Source organism: Anas acuta, chromosome 13 (assembly GCF_963932015.1).
Source record: "Anas acuta chromosome 13, bAnaAcu1.1, whole genome shotgun sequence".
Classification (NCBI taxonomy): Eukaryota; Metazoa; Chordata; class Aves; order Anseriformes; family Anatidae; genus Anas; species Anas acuta.
Genome location: NC_088991.1, coordinates 4,659,397 through 4,685,408, shown reverse-complemented (window position 1 = coordinate 4,685,408; position 26,012 = coordinate 4,659,397). Strand labels below are relative to the sequence as shown.

General features: G+C 38.4%; 1 protein-coding gene across 1 annotated transcript in view; it reads right to left on the bottom strand.

The window, feature by feature from the left end:
* The window catches only part of ABCB7 (ATP binding cassette subfamily B member 7), a 40,837-nt gene that overhangs the window by 5,779 nt on the left and 9,046 nt on the right, over nucleotides 1-26,012 (bottom strand). Inside the window, exons 2-14 of the mRNA XM_068696718.1 lie at nucleotides 25,809-25,886; nucleotides 24,109-24,195; nucleotides 18,157-18,276; nucleotides 10,532-10,664; nucleotides 9,816-10,084; nucleotides 8,545-8,633; nucleotides 8,375-8,462; nucleotides 7,255-7,429; nucleotides 6,028-6,185; nucleotides 5,325-5,488; nucleotides 5,034-5,163; nucleotides 4,416-4,587; nucleotides 609-712 (exon numbers count right to left, since the gene is read on the bottom strand). Coding sequence (XP_068552819.1) covers nucleotides 609-712; nucleotides 4,416-4,587; nucleotides 5,034-5,163; nucleotides 5,325-5,488; nucleotides 6,028-6,185; nucleotides 7,255-7,429; nucleotides 8,375-8,462; nucleotides 8,545-8,633; nucleotides 9,816-10,084; nucleotides 10,532-10,664; nucleotides 18,157-18,276; nucleotides 24,109-24,195; nucleotides 25,809-25,886 — 1,767 coding nt within the window. The remainder of the gene's footprint in view (nucleotides 1-608; nucleotides 713-4,415; nucleotides 4,588-5,033; nucleotides 5,164-5,324; nucleotides 5,489-6,027; nucleotides 6,186-7,254; nucleotides 7,430-8,374; nucleotides 8,463-8,544; nucleotides 8,634-9,815; nucleotides 10,085-10,531; nucleotides 10,665-18,156; nucleotides 18,277-24,108; nucleotides 24,196-25,808; nucleotides 25,887-26,012) is intronic.

Sequence of the window (26,012 nt, the reverse complement as noted above, 5' to 3'; positions counted from 1 at the left end):
GTGCTGAGAGTTTTGTGTTTAAGCAAAGACGTAGTTATGAAGCCTGATGCAGTTACTGTGGTAGTGTCATGACATCTATGTCACAACACTCTGATGTTTCGGGGCCCTTCCTGTGAAATGAATACAAATTAATACCAGCACTGCAGGTTACGCCCACCTGATTTGCATCTCAGAAAGATGCTGCACGATGAACAGGAGTTTGTCTGCTCTGCGTTATTTCACAGTTATTTAATACATTTTAAATGAATGCTAGATGTTATCTAAACATATTTTAAAGTGGACCGGAAAGCTTCATTCCCCTGGCCGCATTCAGAATTTGGTATCAGAGAGGAACATTGAATGGTGAACAAAACCTCCAGAGCATAAAACAGAAGATACACCCAGAGACAGAGCTGCTGTTCTTCACCGTGTCTCAAGGTGGACAGAGACACATCTCTGGTCTGGCCTTTAGAAAAAGAAATTAACCATAGGATCTCTTAACAATCCCAGCAAAACATACAATAGGCAGAAACAGGAGTCCATTTCCAGGAGGAAAAAAACAAGGAAAAAGCATCATAATCCGACATCATTACACCACTTAAGTTTTATATTTCTTTATCCCAATTTACCTCTTCCGTAATCGAATCTAAAGAAGATGTGGCTTCATCATAGAGAAAAATAAGTGGCTCCTTTAACATTGCTCTAGCAATTGCAACTCTTTGCTTTTCTCCTCCTAAATAGAGAGGGGTGAGGGAAGGAAGAGGAAAAAAAATGAAGTTACAATCATGATCTCCAGAATATTCTAAATTTAGCAGTGGACAAGACTTTTTTGTTTTGTTTATAGTTTTTTCTTAATAAAGATCAAGTTCCTGCTCCTTGGTAAACCCAAAGTGATTCAAGATTGATTAGCTTTTTAGAAAGGGACAAAAAACTGTTTCATACATGCTACAAGGCAAGAGACTCATACACATAGCTGAGGATGACAATATACAGTAACTCACCCCACAGAGCTCCAAGTATGAACTCATTTGCCTGCTCTAAGCAATGCCCTGTGCAGTAACTGAACACACATAAGTCCTCTGTCCCTGCCTGCTGTATTCTACTTCATGCACCTTGCATGTGTTTTTTCTTTCACATCTCTCCTTGAAGTTGGTTTGACTTTTCATTCCTCTCTGGCCCAGATTAAAAGTGTCCATACCTAACAGCTTTAACAAACAGATTTCATTTACGAATACAATGAATACAGCACTGAAAACCACCTTCCTTATGCAATGTACAACCTGTTGGTTTTCGAGGTAAGCAAGTTTCAGACTAGTTTCCTTCCTTCACAATTCTTACAGACACTTACCCAAGAATAACTCAGGACAACTTTAACAGACAGGAAAACAGGTGCATTTCAGAAGTTAAAATCTGATAAACATTTGGTATGCAATACAAACATTTCACATTCATGCACTTGTCCCCTCTTGTTTCATTCAAGACTGTGAAACATTCCATTTAACATCATTACATTCCTGTTAATGTTCCACACCTATCAGGAGAGAACATGCTTTAATAAACCATTTAAAAGGCTGATAATAATCACGCAGCTCAAGTTTTAAACTGTCTTTGGCAGAACTCAGCAGCAATTAGAATTGCACAATTTACTCAGTCGATTTTAATATGCTCTCTCCTTCAAAGCATGTTCAAAACTCACAGCTTGTCAATATCCACGTTTGAAAGACATACAATGGTAACAAAATCCAAGGTCTTTCCTTACATCTGTAGCATACGGACTTGTTTCGTGTTTTTCCCCATTCACACTCAGGACTGCAGCATTTTAATTGGTTTGTTCACAAAGTCAGGGCTAGAGTTGTTGTGGCTCCGTCTATTACACATCTATTATAAAAAACCACTGCAACACATTCTACTTCAAAAAGCCCAAACTACTACTTCACGGTAAACCACAAGATGTTCCAAACCTATTGTTGGCCAAATCCTCTTTCTAGAAATCACTACTTTTGGGAGACAGGCACCACGAGAGAAACCTTTCATCATTATCATTGCCCTCTGCAGTGCAATTTGTCCCTATTTTATCTTCCACTCACTCACCCAGATTTGTGCTTCACATTTTATTCTCCTTCTAACATTCCTCTCTGCATTTCCCTTTCACAAATGCCTGTGCTTCCTCCTGCACGTACATTCTGGGTACAGAACATAACCTCTGATCCTGTTTGAAAGAGTCCAGGATTTCAGCAGCTGCATAGTAAGAAAAGCTACACAGTTTGCTGTCTTGCAACAGGCAGCATCTGCCTGAATGTGCTGCATTGCTGGACTCCCACCAGTCCAACACTCTCCGAAGGCCCAGTGTTGTCTCCAAACAACCTCAGTACTTTCACAGAATCGTCTAGGTTGGAAGAGACCTCTAAGATCACCTAGTCCAACCTCTGACCTAACACTAACCAGTCCTCCAATAGACCACATCACTAAGCTCTAGTGATCTAGTCATCTAAACGTCTTTTGAAGACCTCCAGGGATGGTGACTCCACCACTTCCCTGGGCAGCCCACCCCAATGCCTCACAACCCTTTCAGTAAAGTTTCTCCTAACATTCAACCTAAAACTTTGACATTTCCCAGCTCATTGGGACAGACCTGTCTCCCCTGTAGGGCCATACCTCATTCCCAACAGAACAGACTCTGCCCTCCACTGCTCCATCCTACATGGAGATGAGAATAGTTGACCCATTCTTCAGCCTACTGACCAGCAGTGTCTTGTACACGGAGTCAGGGTGGAAGAAAACAAACCAGCTCTGCCACGCAGGCTTACAAGCTCGCTGTAAACAAGGCCTTGTATTGAGGAGATATTTAGAAAGCCATGTCCTACATGTCACCACAGTGATAGGGGGTCTCCCCAGGCAGTACGTGCTGAAGTCTCTTCATCGCTACTCTCTGCACACAGTTCAGCACTTACCAAAATCCTTCCAAACATTTTAGTTGAGCTCCCATTTATCTTAACAACTATAAGTTTGTTGTACTAAAAAAATAAACAAGAGAAAAATTGCCCCAGCACTACTCACATTGGCTAGCAATCGTAAGTAAAAACATACAGTGCTTTGCTTTCTCAAAACGAGGCAACAGGAGGTGGCTTTAATGAAGTTTGCAACTGCATCTTATACTTCTCATAATACCCACCAAGGAGGGGAAACAAAACCCATCAGTGAATTCAATGGGGAAGCCTCACAAAAATGATTATCCCATTTTATCTTGCATCATTTATCTATTAAAAACTTTAAGAGCCATACGAGGATAAAGACTTATTGATGATGATATTAAATAATAACAATGTCAGGTAATAATGGCATAATAATAATCACATACCCTTCAACATAAACAATAATTTTGATTTTGTTTTATTCTACGTGCATTTCCTGTTACATTTGTGTGATGGACATCATTACTGGCTTTCTCTCAAAGCAGCTACAACTTAAGAAATTTGAACTGAAAGCATTTTATTGGAATCTTGCTGCTACCTAAAAGAGTTATACTTCAACTCCATACATTTATAATCCTATGTCTTACAATAAAAAACAGAAGAACAGGGGACGTGATTTAGACATTCCCCAGCTTCCATGTGATCCCTCATCTTAGATTATCGTTCCCTTAACTCTGCCACAGGAAGAACGTTTGCTTTCCTACATCATCTTCCCTAAAAAAAAATGGGTAATTGTAATATTACAAATGCCTGGAGAGAAGGAGAAGTAAACTGGAATTGTGTAAGAGCAGCCAAAGCACAGCTAGCACGCCTAGCAAAGCCTGGCTAATGCTGTGATGCTTTCTTGGGTAGGCCAGTTACACCACTTCACACGGTACATACCCAACTATAGAGGAATGCTGACAACCTACACTTCAGCACCAAGGCAGTGTTACATAAATCCATGGCTTACAAATACATAGACACCATTTTTGCATTGTTTCTTAAAAATAGTAAGATATAATTGCCCTTTCGTTATGAATAAGCTCTAAAACAACTATGCTGCAACAGCAATATATCCCACAGCATTACTTACTATCAACTGCAAAGAAATATCTCGCTGTCAGCTGCTATGAGTTTAGATTTAAAAACTCAAATTTGGAAGGTCTCCTACATGCCAAGCACACAAAGCTCCCAATTCTATTCACATGCATTCCACTACCCAAACACATTACAGGAAAGACCATTTTTATTTAGACGCATCTACATGCTTAGATATTAATTTAAAACTATCTCCTGAAAACGCATTCCCTCAAGTATCTTTAAGACTACAGTTGTCCAAACTTTGGATTTTTGTATCAATATTTAGCCCTGCATTTATATTATAATGTAAATGAGCTAAAAGCAAGCCTGAGGAATGAATTATGCATTGAACTTGGAGGTAGCAGAAAGGGTACAAATGAGCATGTGTACTTAAGGGCCTACCTGAGAGCTTGAGGCCTCGTTCACCAACTTGGGTGTTGTAACCATTAGGCATTCGAAGAATAGCATCGTGGATTCCTGCCAACTTTGCCACGGCGTACACCTCTTCTGGTGTTGCGCTAATATTGCCATACAGCAGATTGTAATAGATGGTGTTATGGAACAGAACAGCATCCTGCATTCATGGAAAGAGCATTTGAAACAAGAAACTGAACAAAAAACCTGTCCCCAGTCCACAAAAGAAATAAATACAGAGTAGTTTGCTTTTTTCCACAAAGCCCAAAGGTAAAAGCATTAGAGAAAATTTCATTTCCCCAAAACGGGCACATTTCAACGCGTCTTAAGTATATCATGCATACTTTCACTGCTCTGCTAACGCATCATAGGTTGTAATCAAGTATAGAAGCACATCAGTTCATGACAATCTGCGTCCAGCTTTAAGAGGCTTAAACATGTTTGAGAAATTGGGTCCATGTAACGACACACACAAAAACTTCATAATATTTCCAGGAAAAAAAAAAAGGAGTGACTTTCAAAGGAAATATGCACCACCACCGAGTTCGGACATTCTGAGAATTACCATTATTATAGATTACATGCGGAGAATGAAACACGTTATACCTGAGGTACAACTCCTATTGCCTTTCTCAGACTTTCCAAACTGACATCCTGTATGTTCTGGCCAGCAACATAAATGTTTCCTTTCTGAGGTTCATAGAAACGAAACAATAATCTCACAATTGTGCTTTTCCTGAAATTGAAAAGGATTGAAGCTAGTGTTACATTCCTGGTTCATCATTTACTATCTCCAAACAGTGATGTCACAAACAAGAATAATAATCAAAACAAGAACAAACATCTAAAAAACGCCAATCAATGATGCAGAATTTTGGATTTAGTCCATTTACCCACCCTGACCCACTACCTCCTACAATGGCCACTTTCTTTCCTGCAGGGACTTCAAAAGACACGCCAGCAAGGACTTTCTGCCCCTCAAGGTATTCAAAATGCACATTATCAAAGGCGATGGCAGCAGTCTGTGGTGTGATCTGCAGGGGTGGAGCCAGTTCTTTGTCCTATTAAAAGAAGAGTGCCACTTTACATGCTGCCCAGAAAGTAACTCAAGCAGTTCAACAAGCTAAACAGTCCATTTCCTAGCTCAGAAAAAGGCAAATAGACACTCTAGCTTGGATTATGTTGAAAATAATTATAATCAGCCACACAAGTAAAATTGGGTCGTTCCTCCTTCTCCTCAAAGAAGGTAAAAATTTATGTTGTAAACACTCTGCTTCACAACTTCTTCTGCAGTAATAAATTCTGCATCATTAATTACAAATAAAAGCACAATGCATTGATACTTAAATAAAAAAATCTCAATACAAACACAGCTTCCATGAAGCAACTTTTGCTGTCACTAAAGGGTTCTGCAAGAAAAAAAAAGCAGCTGCTATTGCACTAACTGCACTTAAAGAAGATGCAGGACAACATCCTTCTACAACATCTTTCTTGAACAGAAACTACACCTGGAAGGTAAACACAGTGAAGTAATAGCACTGATAGTGAACACCCCTATTAACTAACACCATGCTTTAAAGGAAAATAAGCTACTACTTACTTTGATTTTGGTATCTACACTGAGAAGCGTGAACAGTGTATTCATATCTATAAGTGCTTGTCTTGTCTCTCTGTATACTGTTCCCAGGAAGTTCAGGGGAAGAGACAGTTGGAACAGCAATCCATTCACCATTACGAGATCTCCAACAGACAGGCTGCCTTAAGACAGGAGAGATGAGAGAGAATAAGGAGGCTTGAAGGCTGTCTTGTTAGGAAGCAACAAAATAGCTTTTAAAAATAATCTAGTTTCTCATATCACATTCCTAAAACCAGATGTCTAAATAGTCAACATATACATTCCTACTGGATCAGATTTTATATAGGCAAGCATCTGAAAAAAGTGTCAATGTTGGTGTGAATTTCACCAGAAAAGCTAAAATAGCACCTGGAAAGTAAGACCAGCAGCATTTCAGGAAATTCACAAAAAAAAATATCAGATTATGAAGTTGTAAATTCAATAGTGGGAAGCAGTCTTAAGTTAAAAGCACAAGGAGAGGAACTAATACGTGAAAGCAAGCAATCAGGAAACATGGTCATTTTGAAACTGAAGTAAAACTGCAGACAAAGCCGAACTATGGAATTTGATTGAGAAATCAAATGATCAAGATCATTGTTTTTACTCTAAAATCACATGGTCCTTTAGCTGAGCCTCATTCTGATAATGCAGTCATCTACATATTTGAAGCTTGTACTGCATCCTCCTAAACAAGCAAGTTTTCCTCTATGCAGTGAATTACACCAATATAGGTAGAAAAACTCTAACACATAGAACCAAAGTCTTTTAATAAAGCACCTTCTTTAATCTAACAAGGTGAAGGACACTGCTAACAAAACTACATTTCTGTATATACTGGGGAAAAAGTTCTGGTATTTGCCAACACGGGAAGGAAGAAGGGTAAAATGAAAGGGCCCTTGTAGAAATTAAAAACTTTCCCCAAAGTATTCTTACTCATAGAAGTTCCTTCCAAAATCTATCAACAGAAACTTGCCTAAGATGCATTTTCTTAGGAACTTTCTCTAACTGCTAAACTTTTAAAACGTCTTTAGCAAAATTGCACTAGTTACTGCAATATTTATCATGGAACTAATAATGCTCCAGGAAACTCCAATACTCTCAAGAAAACACAATTTTAAAATGAACTATCACATCAACCACAAGTTAATTAACACCTCTAGTATGGATTAGGGTAAAGGAGAATCAATTTTAGCTTATAGATAGATCAGTTACCTGCAACAATGCCCTGGCTAGCAAGCACCATGATGGCTGTTAAGCCAACGCTAAATATAGCGCTTTGCCCAAAGTTGAGGAGAGCTAAAGTCGAGGTAGTCTTCAGAGAAGCGTTTTCATACGTCTTCAAGAATCCATCATACCGTTGGGCCTCATATTTTTCATTATTGAAATACTACAATAGGCACAAAAATAATGAGACATTCTCAATCATACCAGACCATATCTCTCACTAATTACAAAATTCAGCATAAGCATATCACATGCACAGACACCCCCTGCCCCCTGCCACAATTCTGACAACTACAATGAAAGGAAGATAAAAGATTTGTGTATGAAACCTTTATGAACTCAGGTCACTCTACAAATGAGAAAATGCAGCACGCCCCACACTGGGAAAGGAGACAATACAGAGATCCCTGCCATCCTCATATTCTACTAACACTGTCTCTCAGAGAGCTTCTCCACAATTAATATCCAAGCCAAACACCAGCTGCTACTAAAAAGAAAAGTTTCTGTTCTCCAGGTAGTATCATCATTGCAGTAGCAATGATGGCAAAGTCTCAAGAACAGTAGTTCTCATACTAACACTTCTTTCCAGTTCTACTCTCCAATTAATAGAAGCATAATATCAACATGAGCATTCTCAGTTTCAAAACTGCACAGGAACTTTTTCAACCAGCAGCAGAAAACTCAATAGAGACCTGATCTTTCATGCAAAAATTGCAATAGAGTGCTACAAGAAGTAACAGGTGAAGCAAACAGTACGCATGGTCATTTGAGAAGACTGTATGCTGCAGGTTGACATTCAGAAGAAAATTTTTGGAAACACGTACACAAGACTAAGTTTAACAAGACTAAGTTTATGCTTTGCAGAAACTGATGGTCATGAAAATTCAGTCATGAAAATCTTCTTACTCTTCAGCAGCAAATAGTTGTGTTTTTTTTTTTAAGCCCTGCTAACAACTTCTATGCTACTCTACCAGTATCACATAGCACTCTTCAAATGAATAATGATTTTTAAAAAATGTGCTAATGCTCCAAATATGTAGCCCTATAAAAATAATCTTATGACTCATTTTACTTAGGCTGACAGAAATAAAACAAAGATCTCTCTTACCTTCACAGTCTCATAATTTAGTAGCGAATCAATTGCAGCATTACCTGCATCATTATCTGCTTTGTTCATTTCTATTCGAAACTTAGTCCTGTAAAAGGAAGGCTTAATACAGTCAAAAGTTCAGGCTGAGCAGTACTAAGCACTCTGACGAATCTGAGGGGATGGCTTACCTCCACTGTGTAATTCCTATTGTGAATGCTGCATATGCTCCCAGCGTCCCCAGGGTTACTAATGCAAACTCTGCACCACATTTGTAGTACTAGAAGATAAAAAAAAATATGATGACTCATTTTTTAAAGTTAAATGCTTGTAATTAACTTTAATTAATTTAGAAATATTTTTTCCACTGTCTCTCAAATTTTGATATCTCAGTCCCAGACACAAGAACTCTGAAGATCCCTCCCACAGTCCCTGCTCTGAACCACAGGTATAAACTCACAAGTAGCAAGGATAAGAGTGTAGGTTAAAAAAAGAGATAAGCAACAGATAATGTATAACGTGATACTAGAAAGTTATTTTTGCCATTATAAAACATAAATGTTGTCAGTGTTTGCACATGTAAATATCTGTTTACAAGCTCCTTCTGTAGACTGATAGAAAGCTGAAGACAGCAGAAGAAATAAGTGGCCTTGAAAACAATTTATGAAGTGTTTTCTCTGTTTTGGAGTATAACAGGAGAGAAAAGCCATAGAAAAAAAAAAATCAGGCAGGTTGGCTGTTAGCCAGCTTAATTTGCAACTTCTAAAGGTTATATAAATTTAACCAAATATCATCAGTGTTTTTAACTTATTGTCACATTGAAGTGCTTCAAGAAGAAGAGAATAAACAAATCAAGATTCTTACTTCTAATTTAGTTTAAACTGTATAACCAACACCTAGATTTTAGCATACAAATATCCAAACACCCTGATTTAAAAGACAGTAGGTGTGATTTATAAGATGAGTTTAAAATTCACCTCATCAAGCTTGAAACCTGCAAAGAGAAGTCTGTTTTCCAGAAGATAGCTTTCAATTTTAAATTAGAGAAGAAAAGATCAGCCAATATTCACTCCCCTCCCCTACTCTGAACACACCAGTATGTAACATTTCTGGATGTTCACATCCTGCCTTCTCAGTATGTGCCCAGATAGATTAGACACTTTTGTGCTCAGTTTATTTTCCTGATTTCATTTTTTCAACAATTCTTTAGAAGAACATTAAAAACTCTCCACATAAACATCATTGGCTAGAGGCAGGCATTGAGCGCGCAAATAATTTCAGGTAAGGAGATTTAAACAACTAATATTTGAAAAGTATAAATTACTCTCCTTTACAGTCGCTTTTTACAACGTACGTAAATTCAATTCATTTTTCTTAATACTTTGCAGATTTTGGAAAAAGTAAATCAGTCTTTTAATACTAAAGACGACAATTCCAAGCCACAAACAGAGTGAACACTTACCAGAATTCCACTGACCAGTGCCACTTCAAACATGGTAGGTCCCAGATTAAATACTAGTGCACTAAGAACAAAGCTGATACCTCTCGTTCCTCTGTCAATGGTTTTTGACAGAGCTCCGGTTTGCCTACTTAGATGGAATGCTAAATCCAGGTTATGAAGATGTAGAAACACATTCTTTGCTATCCTTCTGATTGAATTTTGCGCTACTTTCCCAAATACTGCATTTCTAGCTTCATTAAACAATGCCGCCCCAGCTCTTGAGATGCCATCTAAAAAAGATGAAAAATTTACAAAGTGAAAATAATTATTTTTTACAAATTCCCTTCACGCCTGAAAAGATAATGTTAGACTCATTCTTTACATATTTTCAACATTCTTACTTCAAAGCTAATTTATATTTAATTGGTTAAAAATTTTATGCTACTTTTCATTTATAAAGCACTGCATGTGTATTTTTAATCAGTTTTATTTTCAGATGGATATAGCAAAGGGTAGGATTTATAATCAACGATCGTTTCTGGAATCTTTTTTTTTTTTCTTAAACCTGGAACTGCAAAAGCGAGGTCACAGAAAACTGGAAATAAGAGGTCAACACAGAAGCCACTCCAGAATAACTGTTCCAGATGCTTGGTGGTGCAAAGGTGGGAAGCTGTGCTATCCCACTGCCTTGCTGAAGGAAGTTAACACCTGTCAACAGATTTGGGAATCCTACTTACAGCCAATGAGAACAGCAGTTGCCACGGTTGCAACAGTATTTGGTGCATCACTCAGGTTCAGCACATTTCCCGATATCTGGTTGAGGTTGTCTACTGCGTATTTGAACATGAATGGAACCAGTATATTCATGGCCTAAAAGGCAAAACAACACCAATTATGCACTGAAACAGATGTATGCCATGTGAGCATTTTTTCTGAAATAGCTGCACCGTTACACTTGGCTCTTAACCACTTCGTGCTGGTGGGCTGGCTTTCGATTTCAAGTAGAATTTTCTCCCTACTATTAAGTCTTTAATCCTGGGACTGCGGGGTCATTTGAGTGTCCCACACACAAAAGATCAACTTCTACCCTAAACAAACTGCACCCAGCACTATTTACCAAGGCAGAGCGCTTATTACAGCAGTGGCAAGATTGGGAAATGAATCAAGGAGCAGACGCTGCAGGACGCACCCTCAGTGCCATTAAATGATGCTGTCATTACAGGGCGCTTGCTCTGTGCGGCAACACTTGGTCAGAACAACTACCAGTACCCAAAAACCAAGCCACCCACACACTGCTAACTCTGGGCCAACCAAGATGCGTTAGACCAAAGCTCCAGTGAAACCAAGGAAAGAAATGAATCTCCCCTTTGTCTCTTCTGACAGTGAATATTGCCTCAATATTTAAACACTTTCCATTTGCAACATCACTATAAACATTCACTTGGTATCTACATTCATCCTAACATCTCCACTAACCCCAACAAGGACACAAAAGACTCCACAGTCTACAAGCTACTATGAATTGCTTTAACATGAGCTTTCAAACAATTATATCCACCCCAACACGTGCTATGTCACTACGAATTTTTGTAAGAGCACCACAACCCAATTGCATCTCCTCCAGCAGCGGTGTCTGCCCTACATGTGAGAAACAAGAGAGCTAAATACATAAACAGATCAACTTTAGGACTGCTTTTAGTTGCCCTCATACAACTGTAGCATAAGAAAATACTGGAAGTCATAAAGAAAGTATAAAATCTTAAGTCTTGTTAATATTTCATTACTGCACCGTTCATTTATACCAACAATAAAAAAAATGCTGTTACACCTAGTTAACTGAACTCATTCATTCAAACTGCTTCTTGGATTTCAGAAATACGATATACAAGTTTCTTAGCAGTTGAACAAGCATCCTAAGACTTCAAATCTGACAATCATGGCAGATGTTAAAATACTTTACAATCAATTGACCTCGCGTAAGGTTGTGGTTTTTTAAGTGCCTTTTTTTTTTTTTTTTTGGTAATTATTTAGAAAAAACACAGGCAGATGACAAATTATTTCACATGATAAGAAAACAAAACCCAAAGCAGATTGACAAAGATATTTCAGTTCTTTCCACCAAATGTTTTGCATATCCACTTAGATCTCAACTGTTTTTAGGGACATCAGTCAGAGCTGGAAGTCCAGTCAAAATCTGTGTAAATTAACTAGAGAAAACTAAGCTTCAAGTGAAAAGAGTGGTAAAGTCTTCTATAAATTCAGTCTGAAATCAAGCTGGAAGATAAAATTTCTAGTAATTATAAGAACTATCTCAGAACCAAATATTCTCAGTGTTAAGAACCACTATGAATAGTGAAACGTAAGTACTTAACTAAAAGAGTTTTTGGAAATACTGCTTCATGCTAAAGGATTAAAGAAAAAAATAGCTAATTTCTTTTATCTGTTGTTTATTTTTTAAACTCTGTTTTAGGCAAGAGTATCAAATGCAAATGAGGAGGGAATCCTTTCTCCCCTTCTCTCTCCTCTCTGAAATACACTAAGCAGAAGAAAGTACAGAAAGTGAAAAAAAGACCAACTGAAGTACAGCTCCTGAGAGGAGACAACTGAGACATAATAGCATCTAGGTGAGATTATTACTGGTTGGTTTGTGGTTGCAAAATGAAATCAGCTGAAAGATCAGGTCCTATTTCAAATACAACACTCTGAAATTCATCTAGTGCAAGCCTGAGTGTCACTCACCAACGGCTCCCTAAGAGACTAGAGTATTGAAAATCTCCATTAAAAAAGTCAGATTTAACAAATACCCTCAAAGCAGCAGTATAAAATGATGACTGATAACTTCAATTATACAACAGAATAACAGGTTACTGTTATGATGTGCTTAAATGTTAAGCATGAAGCCCTACAAAGAACTGTGGATGCTATTAACAGAGATTTTCCATCTTTACAACACCAATCCAAATACATCCCCCCTAGTCCACAGTAAAATAAAATAAAAAAAGCCTATTACTCCTTTTAGAGTTACTAAAACTCAATTTTTGGTAGCATTTTGCTCTTAATGAAGAAGAATATACTACCGTTTGTGTGATACTGATGACCAACGTGACAGTGCAGGTTTTCCTGGGAGAGACTGCTCGGTGGAAAATAAGAGTATTGTAATGCAGATTGTCTTGATTTGCTGCAGATTCTTACAAATCCCTCTGCGGGAATTTTACTCTTCAGTAAACTGTGCTACACTACAGGTAGTTTAGAAATAGAACTACAGATATATTTTAAAGTCCATTAAAAAAAAAAGATATTCTTTAAACTGCGGTTTTCCACTCCCAATTAATTTAACTGGTAACAGCCTACAACTTTGCAGAAACGTCTTCTTTCACATCAAAATAATTCCACCCAGCAGAGTATTAAATGAAATTTAAAGCCTGGTCTCAGGTTATAGTTGTTCTGACTCTTGGAGGGTAAAGTCTGAATAACAGGCAGCCCAGTATTGCATTTCATTAGCAATCAAGGCAGCCTGCTGCTTTCTAGTCATAGGAAGAAAAAAAAGTTAATCTTCCGAAGTTTATAGCAAGAGAGATGAGAGACCATTATTAGAAACAGGCCTTTCCTACTCAATTTGTAACATCCATGAGATCATGTTCACATTAATGGAAACAAAATTTTAGCCTTCTGCATGAATTCCAGCCACTTCTTTTGTAGCTTGCTGACACAGAGCACAAAGCTTTAAGCACACATAGGTACTGTGCAAAGCTACCGTGCAAAACAATCATCTCAGGCAGTGTATCTATTTGGGTTTCCCTCCTCTTCCTAATGCCTAAAAGGCTGATAACAATTCCCATTAAAAAGACCATTTAAAAATAAGTTTGTATATTTTCTATTTATAATTTTGAATGAATAGCTAATCCCTGCCTGAATTTACAGGGTATCAAATACAGCACCCATGAAGTCATCCCAACTCAACAGTCCCCAATTAACAGCACGGTACAGTGCAATACATCATGCTTAAATGAGTTTAAACATCTTTATTTTTTAAACAACTACACTGTTTTAAGCTGATAAAGCATCAGCATCTCTATTCACTTATGGGACTGCACTATTTTTAGGGCAAACAGTCTTATCTCTCCTTTTGTTTTTCCTAGTATTTCTTGTTTAATAAAGATGATGAATGAGTGACACGCTGAGCCCCAACATGATAAAACTGGTCTACAGCAAACTTATTTTTGGACAGTAATTCAATGAAAACCGATGACCATTATCTCTGGGCCAATATAAAAGCATAAAACTCCATCCCATACAGAGGTAAGATTGCTAACAAAAGCTAGAAAATGTGGCCCAAAAGAGAGGCAGGGAACCCCCATCTAGTTTTGTGCCTTCTTTGAATTCACTGATGATCTGAAACAACTTCTACAGTAGAAGAAAAACCAGTTAAAATCTAGAAACACTTTTCACCTGAAACTTGTTAAAAAACTTAACAGTCTCTGACATTTACTGTGATTATCTAATTCCATGCAATCACTGAAAGGGCTCAAACAAAGACTGAATGTACTTGCTGTAAGTGATCGGATAGGTATCATTAAATTTTGTCTGTGTGCAAAGATACAGTACAATACTTGCCAATTTAGCCAAACAACTTCCTCTCCTGAAACTTACAGAACTAGCAGTCACTAGAAATGCATATTTACTGAAAGACTTCTCTGGCTTATGAATAACACATACTTGTTCTGTGACCAAGAGAGACCAAAAAACATTGCAGTCTCACAGAAGTGATGAGATTTTGTCATATTCACATGTTTAATCCAGCTCCTCAGGAGCCAGAGCACTTTTTCTTCTTGTGCCAAAAAAAAAAAAAAAAGGAAGAAGGAAGGGGTTTATTACACATATCACAGGAGAGAAGACAAAAAAAAAAAGAAAGGAAAAATTAAAAATATACAAAACCTGTGCAGGCTAATCTACGCATCTGAAAACAGATAATGCCTCGTGTGCGCCTCTCACCTGTCTTCCTATTGCAACTTTCAGATCACACAAGTCTAGATAGGCAATAAATATTTAAGATAAAAATTTAAAGCATGTCATAATATAACAAGTCTTCCAAAGGAAAAAAAAGACCTTACTAGCCCTTGAGCAGACTTCATTCTGTCAGCTCCCAGTCATAAAAAGCTATACAAACAGCTCACTTTGAAGGCTAACAATACTACTAGCAGTTATGTGTAGACAAAAAGGAACCAAAAATCACAATAACTTGTGTAATGACAGGCAACTGGGCCCCACTAAAGGAGTCAAGACGGATTATAACTGCAGGCTCTTCAGTAGCTGTACGCACACTCAGCTTTTGTTTTGAAATTGAGTTTTACTGAACTGGAAGACTGAAAGAGATAAGAAATAAGACAAATTATTTCACAAGCAGCAGGAAAAGGAGGTATGTTCTCCAGCTTCTTTGTGCTTTGTGGTTAAGCAAGACCAAATCAAACGCGGTGTGAACTCCCAGAATTTTTCCTGTGGCTGAGGATTTCATAAACCACCTCCCCTCTGTGGTTTCTCTGGCATTTTCTTACAAGAAAATTGAAGCCATGTTACAGCCTCTGTCTCAGAGAGCTGCTGTTTGGATCTTTTAACAGGAAACTTAACTTCATATATAGGTATAGAACCCCCAACTCCTTTGAGTAACTCAAAAGTAGTTGACCAAAAGGCTTACAAAAGCATTTCTTACGGTGAAAGGTGACCAGTAGCAGGCATCATGACCACACAGTTCTCTGTGCAAAAGCCCTAAGAACAAGCAGCCTTTATACCAACTGCATTCTAAGGACGGAAACCCTTCAGATGCAGACAAGTTCATAGTGAACAAAGAAAGCAGGCCAGGACTGCAGCGAGGAGAAAGATACGCTGGCATTCTTGTGTTGACAACTGAATAGCTGCAAACCTCTAACTAACTGCTTGTGTGGTCTATCAAGTACATCGTAATTAACCTCACAAGCAGCCAGAACAAAGGCTCCCCAAATCGGACAATGAGGAATCCGTACAGGTTTATTCATGGTCCAGGCAAGTTACAGGTAAACTGATTTCTATTTCATTCCCTATAGGACAAAGTGACCTCTAGCTCACTCTGGATAAAGAGCACATTCAGGGCTCCAAGACGGGACAGATTTACCAGCTCTGTACCAATCCACTGCATGCCACAATAACCATGTGCATACTTAGCGTGTGTAAAATATGAAGCAGTTTAAGAAAATTTACCCCAAAAGGAAGGGTGGATATAGCTCGGGTGAGGAGGGATAACGTGGTAGATTGCAGTTATTTTATCTTTGAGATCTAATAAAGCTTTGTTATGATAGAAAAGCACAAAACAAAGAACGTGAGTAAAGGATTGCTAGAAGACATCCATGAAAGTTTTCACGCCAGCCTGTTACAATACACATCTGCAGAGAGCACATTGTATGTTTTCCCAATTAAATTCTTGTTTGCCCTCAGAAAAACTTTCTCACAAAACATTTGTTTTAACTGGCATCTCCTTAAACCCGAACAAAGCTCAACAGGTTTTCTGCTGCCTCCTTCTGGGAAGCTGCTTTGGACACCAGGGCTTCCAGGCTATATCTGAAGTAGGAAACTGAACACTTAAGAGAGGTCCAAACATCCAGTTTCTTCCCCAAAGAGCAATTAGATGTCTGATTTTCTGACATGGGACTGGGGAAAACACGCGGCTCTCCCAGCAGAGAATTCAGCTGTACACCAAACGCCCTAGCTGGTGTTCTGACCACCTGTAGTTCAAATCCGACACAGCATACTGAGTTAGGAAACAAAAGCTAAAATTCCATAACTAACCTCTCCAGTTAGGAAGCATTACTACAAGAAACTCCACAGAACAATTATTTCCAAATCTGAAGAAACAGAAAACCTTAACTGGCTGCCTACCAGGTGCTACGTACTTACAAAGAGACTTCTGTGACTGAGAACAAGAAGTGCCACCGCTGCCACAAAGGAAGTCACTTACTGCAGTGAAATAAGCTTTAGCAACATTATTAATGTCTCAGACTATGTGAGAAAGCAGGATTCATTAAAACAATCAAGAGGGGAATCCCATGCCACCCCTCAAGCAAACCAGGTTTCTCTAGATGTCTCAGGTGACACTGTGTATTAGCACACCCTGGTACAGACGGATGCTTAACAGGAGTCCCTAATAGAAAGCTATTTGCAAGAGTCATGCATCCTGGACATCGATTTCCATTAGCACCCAAAACGCTGCCTGGAACGTTATCAGATTTCCTAAAAGCAAGGTACAGTGATGCCACATGCAGGATCAGATTCTGGATTCACATCCGCTGTCGCATTCAAATAACCCTACTAATTAGGAGAGCAGGGCTGCGAGGAGAGAAAAAGAATACTTCAAACTTCTTTCAAAGTTGCCTTCGGATTACTGTCTGTAATACTGGTAAGAGGCTTTAACGAGAAACTCAGTTAAGAGAATTTTCATATACATCTGGTAAGTGGGGCGTACCTAAAAGCAGACCACAAAATACCAACGAACCAACCATATAATCAAGTTAAATAGTACCGTGAGGGTAACCACATGGCACGTAAAGCAAAACACTGAGCATCTGCATTTTGAGCAGATAGCTTCCCAGATACGTTTCAATTGCAATCAAAGGCATCACCGTAATATTTTGTACAGACATACAAAAAAAAGGTGGAATTTTACTTGCAGAATATTGCATGTTTGTACATGTTGTCAACTGCATTATCAGCAACTTCCTGAACAGCAGCAGCAGCACAAACACAAATATCTACTGGAGACAGTACCAGCTCCCACCTGATAGATTGCCTCTGCGAGAAAGAGCTGTACACCAAAAGATTGGCTCTTCCTCGTCAGCTCAAATAAATGAGCACATTTCTCTTCCAAGTAAACTCCAGCCACGTAGGTGATAACAGAGCGTTTCTTCGCTTTCTTTTCATAACACGGCAATATTGCTGAAAGCTGATAAGCTAGTTTCGTTGTACTTCCTTAAGTGCTAAAACTCACTGCTAAGTAGCACCTACTTTAGCTTATCCCAGCAAGATACTAATATTAGCCGTGGTAAAAATTGCCATTCAGAGGAAAGACAGTTGAGCCATATGTTTCACTGACACTTACAAAATTTACTCCCAATATTTTTTAATCAAATATTTTTTTTCCAAAAGCAAAACATTTGCACAAAGTTAACAATTGCTCTTCTACATTATTTCTACAAGGATTGTACAAAATTTGAATTATATCCTCCACTGATCTGCAGAAAGCTTTTGTATGCCTATGTCCTTCTGAGAGCTAACAAACACTAGTTTTGTTGCAAGCAAGAGCACAAGTATTATAACGCAAGGAAGTATCTGTTCTTACCTTTGCACTTGCCAAGAACCCCAGAGATATGGCTACTCTGGCTCGCAGGTCTGGTCTGTCTTTGGGCCACACGTAAGACAACATTGCTCTGACAATCTTTTTGGCATCTATCTCCTTCAGCTATTGAAAAAGAACAAAGGCATCACGTTACAAAGAGACCCCAGAAGCAAACTAACAGTACAATTAAGGATGAATTTTATACATTTGTGTAACTTTTGCATTTTGATAGGCAGACAGTTCTCAGTGTTTGAGCCTAGGACAACATATTAATATTTTGAACTGGATTTTTTTTTTAGGCTTATAACCAGAATACTGTAAAAATAGATGAATTGTTCTTAACTCACGTCTCCTCAAGAGTGCAAGTATAACATAAATGGAAAACAGAAAATAAACCAGTTGAAATTGTTCATAAAACAAACTGCTCCTTGTTTTTTTTATCTTCCCAAGATTCCTATACAGGATGCAAGGGCTTGGTATTCCTTCTTCAGAAGCTGATTTAACACAGCACAGAAACAACCAGAGGGAAAACAACCAAAAAAATTAACAAAAAGCATAAAGCAAGAAAGAAGTCTGAAAGGTTGACAAAGTAGTCTGGAGAACATTCAGTGAGTCACAATAAAATGCAGTACTTAGAAAAATCACTAGCACTACAGGAACTTGTATGAATCCCAAACTAAACACTTCTGCTGATACACAAATTGAACTGTATGCAAATTTGAGATCAGATTAATTGCTTGCATTACTACACATTTAAGCATCTCCAACAACCATGTGTACAGGTTTTGGTCATCCTTTCACCTCAGCAGTGAAATGAGAAACATCCTCTCATTTTTTGCACATCTTCTAGAGCTCATTTTCAGGAGCACAAAGGTTGGCCTTCAATGGGTGCCCAACGAAGGCAGGACTACCAGCAGGAGAACTACCCCTGTTGCTTCCACTCAGCTTCAAACATCACCACTTTGTTTAACAGAACGGCCCTTGAATTTGGGTAATCAGCCTTTGCCCCGCTTTTAAGATGTACACAGCCACATATTAATGTAACTGGATATGTCTTTTTTTTTTAATATAAAACCTTAATGATTTCTATTCTCCAAACCTCAAATATTCTTCTAATGACTACACCATGATTCAGACAAAAAAGTCTTCAGAAATGCCTTTTTTCTCCATAGAGAGGTTATTTTATAGACAGTTTGATGTATCACTTACACTTTATATAGATATTCCACTAAACTCCAAAGCTGATTACAGCAGCTGAAGCCTAAACAAAGCTAGCCAATCAAGAATAAAAGCACATTGAGTACCAAAAATTTTTGTTGTTGTTGTTGGATAACCTGGGGTTAACTTCAGAGACGAGAAGGTTATCTAAAGCTGGAGGGAGGGCAGCAAGTAGCAGCTAATCTCTCTATTTCAGGCATTATTTTGTAACTGGGGAGGAAGGGGAAAGAAAATTCAGTCCACACTTTAAGATGACTTTTCATTACAGAAGTAGGTGGAAAGGGAACATTTTACAATGTATTTTAATGCTTCCCTTACTAGTTTGTACATTTTACATTCTCATGCCTCAGTCTGGGAAATAAAACCAATTAGAATAAAAATTCTCTCTTAAGGTCCAGCGTGAATGAGAAAGGAGAGCTCTGTGAAGAGGTATGATTGCTAAGGCAACCTGTGAAGCCAATCCTACAAATGTAAGCATTTAAAAGCACTGGAAAATTCATCACATAGTTTCTAGTCATCGCTTCAAAGGAAACCAACAGAAGATATTGAGTATTGTCAACAACTGAAAACATATTTGAGTATTGCAAAGTATAAGCACATTTCAAGTGACTTAAAAAATGGATATATTGAAGATTTGTAAGTGAACAGAGGCTGCAAATTATTTCTGTTGTCTTCTCTGTCTGAGGAGATGGAGCTATTTGCTGCAGCACACACACATCGCTTTCCACTTGAGCTAAGGATATGCATGAATAGCATTTCAAACATTTGGGCAATATCTTTGATCACCTCTCACAGACTAAAAAGGAAGGTAAAAGAAATGGTATCCCATGAACACAAAAGATACTCGCACAACCAGAGTAGTTCTAATTATATGTTGCTACTGGATAGCTGGACTTTGTATAGAGAAGCTATTAAAAATAAAGAAGTACATTGATGGCAAACAAGGAATCCATTTCAGTTTCTGCATGGCTCTGAACAGCGACAGAAGAAAATCCATTCAGAAAAAGTCCAAAGGCAGCCAGTCATTTGCCAAAGGCCTTGCAAAGGGACAAGAAGAAATATCAAAGGAGATGCAAAGTGCACGCACGTTACATCAAAGTTTACCATGAAATAAATGTTCCTGTTGTAAAGAAACACAAGCTGAAAAATGAAAATTGTTAAACTATGCAAGTAATAAGATTCAGAATTAAAATAAGCAATTTAATAGACTGAGGTCATTTTTTGATTTCTGTGGTATATAAAAAGGTCAAGAATAAGGTGCTTATTTTAACCTTTTAAGTAACAGTGATATGTTTTGTTTTCTTCCAAGGCTTATTTCCAAAGAAATGGAAGGAAAAGTATTAGATTTATACTATAGCAGGTAGCAAAGAAAAGCCTTTTTCCCACCTCCTTTTTAGCACAGCATGTTTTTATAACACTAAGGAATACTGAAGACCAATTGGCAAAAGAACAAGCACAGACTCTCTTCCTGGCCCTACCCTTTCCAGATTCTGAACCTTCTAAAATACTTTTAGAAAGGAAAAAAAAAAGAAAAAAGAAAAGTAATAATTCCTGTCCACAATCTCCAAGATTACTGAGTATTGCAAAGCATTTACTGGGCTGGCCCCGTGACTTTATGGATAAAGTTTGCGCTAGGAGGATGATCTATCAGCAGCATGATGGACAAAAAGTGGTAGTTTGACTTGCATTTAAGCTGTCATTGCTGATGAAGAAAAAAGGCCCTGTCCTGGCTCCCTGTGTACTCACTCACGAAGCTGTATCACCCTCTGTATTGCAGCAGCACAAACTGCCTCACACCTGCACGAGGTAATTCTGCGAGCCACTAACAGCTTGCTTCCTCCGCTGCTTCCCCACCTCTCTGCAGCACTGACCCGCACAGCCCCGGCCCCTTTCTCACACCACTTCTGGAGCTCACAGAACACCTCGATGAGCTGATTCAGTTTATGAAACCAGCAGGAAACTCTTCAGTGTTTGCTGCAGGGTTTCTGCTCACGGAAAAGTCAGATAATTCTGCAAATTCAGTAGCACGAGACAAAGTACGGCTGAGAACGTAGAACAAGATTTATTTTTTTAAAGACTGTTTCAGTCCAGGGTATGCAACATGCTTTGAGTGAAGCAGTAGAAGTTGCTGCTGTTACTGGGGGGGCACACACACATGACACATTGTTCTCTCCCCTTTGAGCAAGTTATTTTTCAGCTGAATCAGTTCTCACTAGCTCACTACCAGACCATACAGTCACAGCAAAACTCCAGGGTGAAGTACGATTCTTTCTGGGGCTGCCAGATCAGCTGAAGTACGCATCAGACTAGGGCCTGCATTTTTCTTCCAAACTTTGAGAAAAAAAACAAAACAGACTACGTAGCACTAGCCATCCCTCCAAGGAGGGCAGGCAATGACTAGCAAACCAAATAGCAACCAGGTGAAATGGTGGCAGGGGCAGGCTAATTAGCAGCACTCCATCATGACTCTCAGTGTTTCCATAAGAAAGTAATATACGACTGCTTAGCAACCAGACAGACACCACAGCTTCTATTCCTGTCTCTTCTGTTTACAGAAGTCTAACACACAAAAAAGAAATTGAAGATGGTAAAAGAACATTACTGTTTTCAGTTTCAGTCTCCAGCACATGGGCCGCTGTTGCACATAAAAATTATTCTGTAACAAAACAGATGTGTAATCTTCTCTTCCAGCTCCTTGCGAGATGGAGGTAACACCTACTGCCCTTCACACTCTTTGTTCATCCTTCACATTCAGTTCTGTCTCCCCTGGAGCTGCTACAGGAGGAGGAATTGAAAACATCAGGCCAAAATCACTTTCCAAAACAAACAGAATGGTTTGTCAAAAAAAATGGGAGAGAGATACAGGTGTAATATTGCTGACGTGTATCACCTACAGCTTTCCTAAAAGCGTAATTGAGGGGAAAAAGTTCTTGTGGTAATGTGAGTGCCAGTACTCCTGAGCACTGAGTACCAGCATACATGGAAGCACTGCACTTGTACCATCAGATTTCCTTCACTATTGCCAAGAACCTCAGCTTCTGCATCCACTGTCACTCTGTTTTCCTCTCCTCACACAAGTGGCTCAGTCAAACAAGGCCTGCATTTCAGTGAGCAGGGTTTAAAGGAAGAGTAAATATCCTGTAGCATTTTTTTTTTTTTTTTGAAGACAGGTCAGTCTGTGATTTGCAGCTGCAGCATATGAGGGCAAGATCATTCTTTGTATATAAAAAGGATTTTTTCCACAGACAGGTGAAAAGATGAGGTTTTGACAGCAAACAGACAACATGCAGCTGACCAATGTACCCAGGGGAACAGAAACTGTAACAGGAAAAAACACAACAATAATTAAGCCCAACAGATGAGTGGTAACATGGGACAATGCCCCCTTTCCATTTAGAGGAAAAATATAATCCACAGAAATTGTATTTGATAACATACACAATACAATTAGGGTAAGTAGGGAGATGAATAGCTTGTTAGTCCATTTTGCCTAGGAAGTATTTGACAGAGCCTATACGTGTTGCAGTGAGGGTTCTAAAATCACTGTGAAGTTACTGCTACATGCAGGACCAGTAATAGCACCAGCTGAAGATGTCTGACTCTCCTGCTTCCCTTTGCCTTATGCAGGAAAGATCACAGATGCCTGCTAAAACAATCTGGCTGCATTTTACATTATGTATTCCCCCCTTCCTACAAAAGCATTACCTGTGAGTAATGTCTCCCGACTTCTGCCTGTAGCATAAACGGGTTTGGACTAAATGAAGGGATAACTCTCAGACCAAGGTTTAAGAGGAAAACCTAGGTGCAGTGCTCCTCTCCTTTACAGCTACAGGAAAATGGATGGTCAGCTCTGCCAGGCTGCGGGGAGCGGTGTGTCAGAGCAGGAACGAACCAGCACTGAAACACCTGGGATTTGCACTGAGCCCTGTTTGTCATCAGCGCAGTCTGTGCTAGTCCAAGGAAGATCCCACTGAAGCTTGACCAAGTTCTAGTCCCCACGTGGCACCGTTCCTCAAATACACAGAGCACCTGAAGGAGGTGCAAGTGAGAAAAGCACAGCAAGTGAAAAAATGGGAAGTTACATAACCCAAGCTCTTTGATTTTGTAATTTTAATAGCGCAAAGTTTACACCGTGTTGTTTTCACCAAAAGCCCGCTTCTTTTCTACCTTTAATAGTTTGGTTTAATAAAAGATTGGCTTCTCTCCTTACATACCTATCATCACTATTTTAGCACATGTGCTTCCTGAATGTAAATTCAGTCGAGTGTATCGGCTGCATCAGTGTTAAATCAAAGTAAAAATATAAGCACACTTGAATTAGTTTTTTCCCCCTCTTCAAGTGCAATTTCACCAACTAATGCAGCAACTTGTACCCACAAGCTAATTTCTGCTATTCTGAATGCCAAGTCGCAGGCAAATATCAGAGCACATTAAGTGGCAATGGAACATACTTTCCATGAAAAAAACATTAATGTAATGGAGGCAAGTTACAAAGCAGTGTGCAACACTAGCATTGCATTTTAATAAAACCGAGGAACTTGAACAGTTACAATAAATGTTTGGTCATCTAAGAACTAGTAAGCTTACATTAACAAGTAAAAAGAATCTGCTATGCTACAGCGTTCACTTATCTACCAATAGGTTTTCAAAAATTGCTATGTGGGGTCTTTGGCTTTTTGTTTTTGTTTTTGTTTTTTTTTTAAAGTTAAAAGCAATACTAATTAAGAAATTTCTTACCCCTTCCTTTGGATCTGTGTGAAGCCCTCCACCTGCATGACCATGCCAACACATTCTCTTCTCTATCAGTTGCAACCTTGGGAAGATCTGTGTGAAAAAGAAAAGTTAATTTGCAAGAACCTCAGGAAACCTGCATTTAAAAGCCAACAGAATGAAGAACTACTGGTTCTTCTTACCCTCCAACTGTATCAGTGTACATTAATAAGATAGTATCTCAAAAACCTTGCCTTGCTTACGGAAACAATAATAAGAGAAGGACTGTAAATCTAGCATTACAGCAAAGAGAATCTTCCAAGCAGCCAGGAGGTAAAGACAACAGAGTTTTAAATATTTAAGTTAAAAGGACACCTACAACTGAAAAGCAGAATAAGGAAACAATAAAAAGAAAGTTTTGGAAGATAACTGTACTCGGATGTGTTAATGAATAAAATGGGACACACTTAAGCAATAATCCTCTTTCCACATAGAAAATATAACTTCGCTGCTGGAGGTCAAAACAAACAAACCTGCTTCACGCTTCCCGTTCCCGTTGGGATGTGAATGGCTTACTGGCACCGTGTGACAGACACATTTACCCACCCCAGAGCCCCTGCTGCAATCCAGAACAGCATGTATTGGAGCAGTCAGGAGAAGAACCTGGTTTTTAAAAGCAAGTATTCATTCTCCTTACCATGTGAGCAAGATCTTCTGCTAAATAAATATGGAAAAAAATTTGGAATTTATTGATTCAGGTAGATGGACCAAAAATAACAATTCACTATTACTCATTCAAGTGCAATTTCAATTCACCTGCCACAAACAACAGGTGCGTCAAAGCTCTTCAAAAGTGCCTGCATTTTGTTTAAAGGTTTTGCTACATTTTCCACTTCCATTTCAGTAAAAGTTATGTAAAAGCTCTTTATCAATCCATCAGATATAAAACCTAAAGAGCTCAGAGTTTCCCAAAGCAAAATTTCACTTTCCATATATTAAAGAATATTATCAGTGTTAATTTCACACAGACTCAATGACTCTCAAAAGATTTTAGCTTAAGGTCATTCATAAGTGGTTAGCATAAGTCCACTCATAAATGTTTTTCTTTTTTTAATAATAGTAATAAAAAAGACAAATATGTTGTAGTTTCATTCAAGCCAAGGGTACTACTTAGAAATAAGTCATGATGATTCCATGAACAGTAAAAAATAAATTCTCCCTATGTTTACATTAGTATTAAGGCAAGCAGACTTCAGAGGAATAAGAGCCTGACAACCTGTCACTCAGAATGATGAGAATAAATTTGTTAAGTTTCTTGGTATTTCCCAACCTAAACAGCATTTTGAAGCAATAAAACCCTATGTACTCAAGGAAAACTCACAGCTTTCTACAAATTGGTACTTTCTATGTCTGGCACCATGAACCTATATAAAAATGTAAATTTTCTGCATTGATAAGGACTCTGCTTTATCACTGCCTGTATTATCACTAGTTTTTAGAGATTCAAAAAGCCTTCTTGAGGGGTGTATAAAAGTCTGAGTCTTCTAAGCAAAGTTCACTCCAGAGCCAGAAACATAACTTGTCATTTAACTTGCTGTACTTCAATGTTGTAAATAGTGAAATAAAAAGGGAAAAAAAAAAGAAAGATGCTCTAAGGGAAAAAAAAAGATGCTCTAAGAGCTTGATTTTCCTTCCCCCCACAAAAACCAGGAAGAATTTCTACCTACCTCTGATGCCTCCAATAACGGTCTTGAATAACCTCCCACCAGACTCTGCCATGATTTTTGCTTGCAGATTGGTAAAATCTACAGAATAGAAAGGAAAAAAAAAAAAGGTGGAAAATGGAGCAATGCAGAACATGCAGAGAACATTCATCCAATTTACATGAACAAGCATAACATGGGAACAAGGCAGACGGCTTTGTTTTCTGA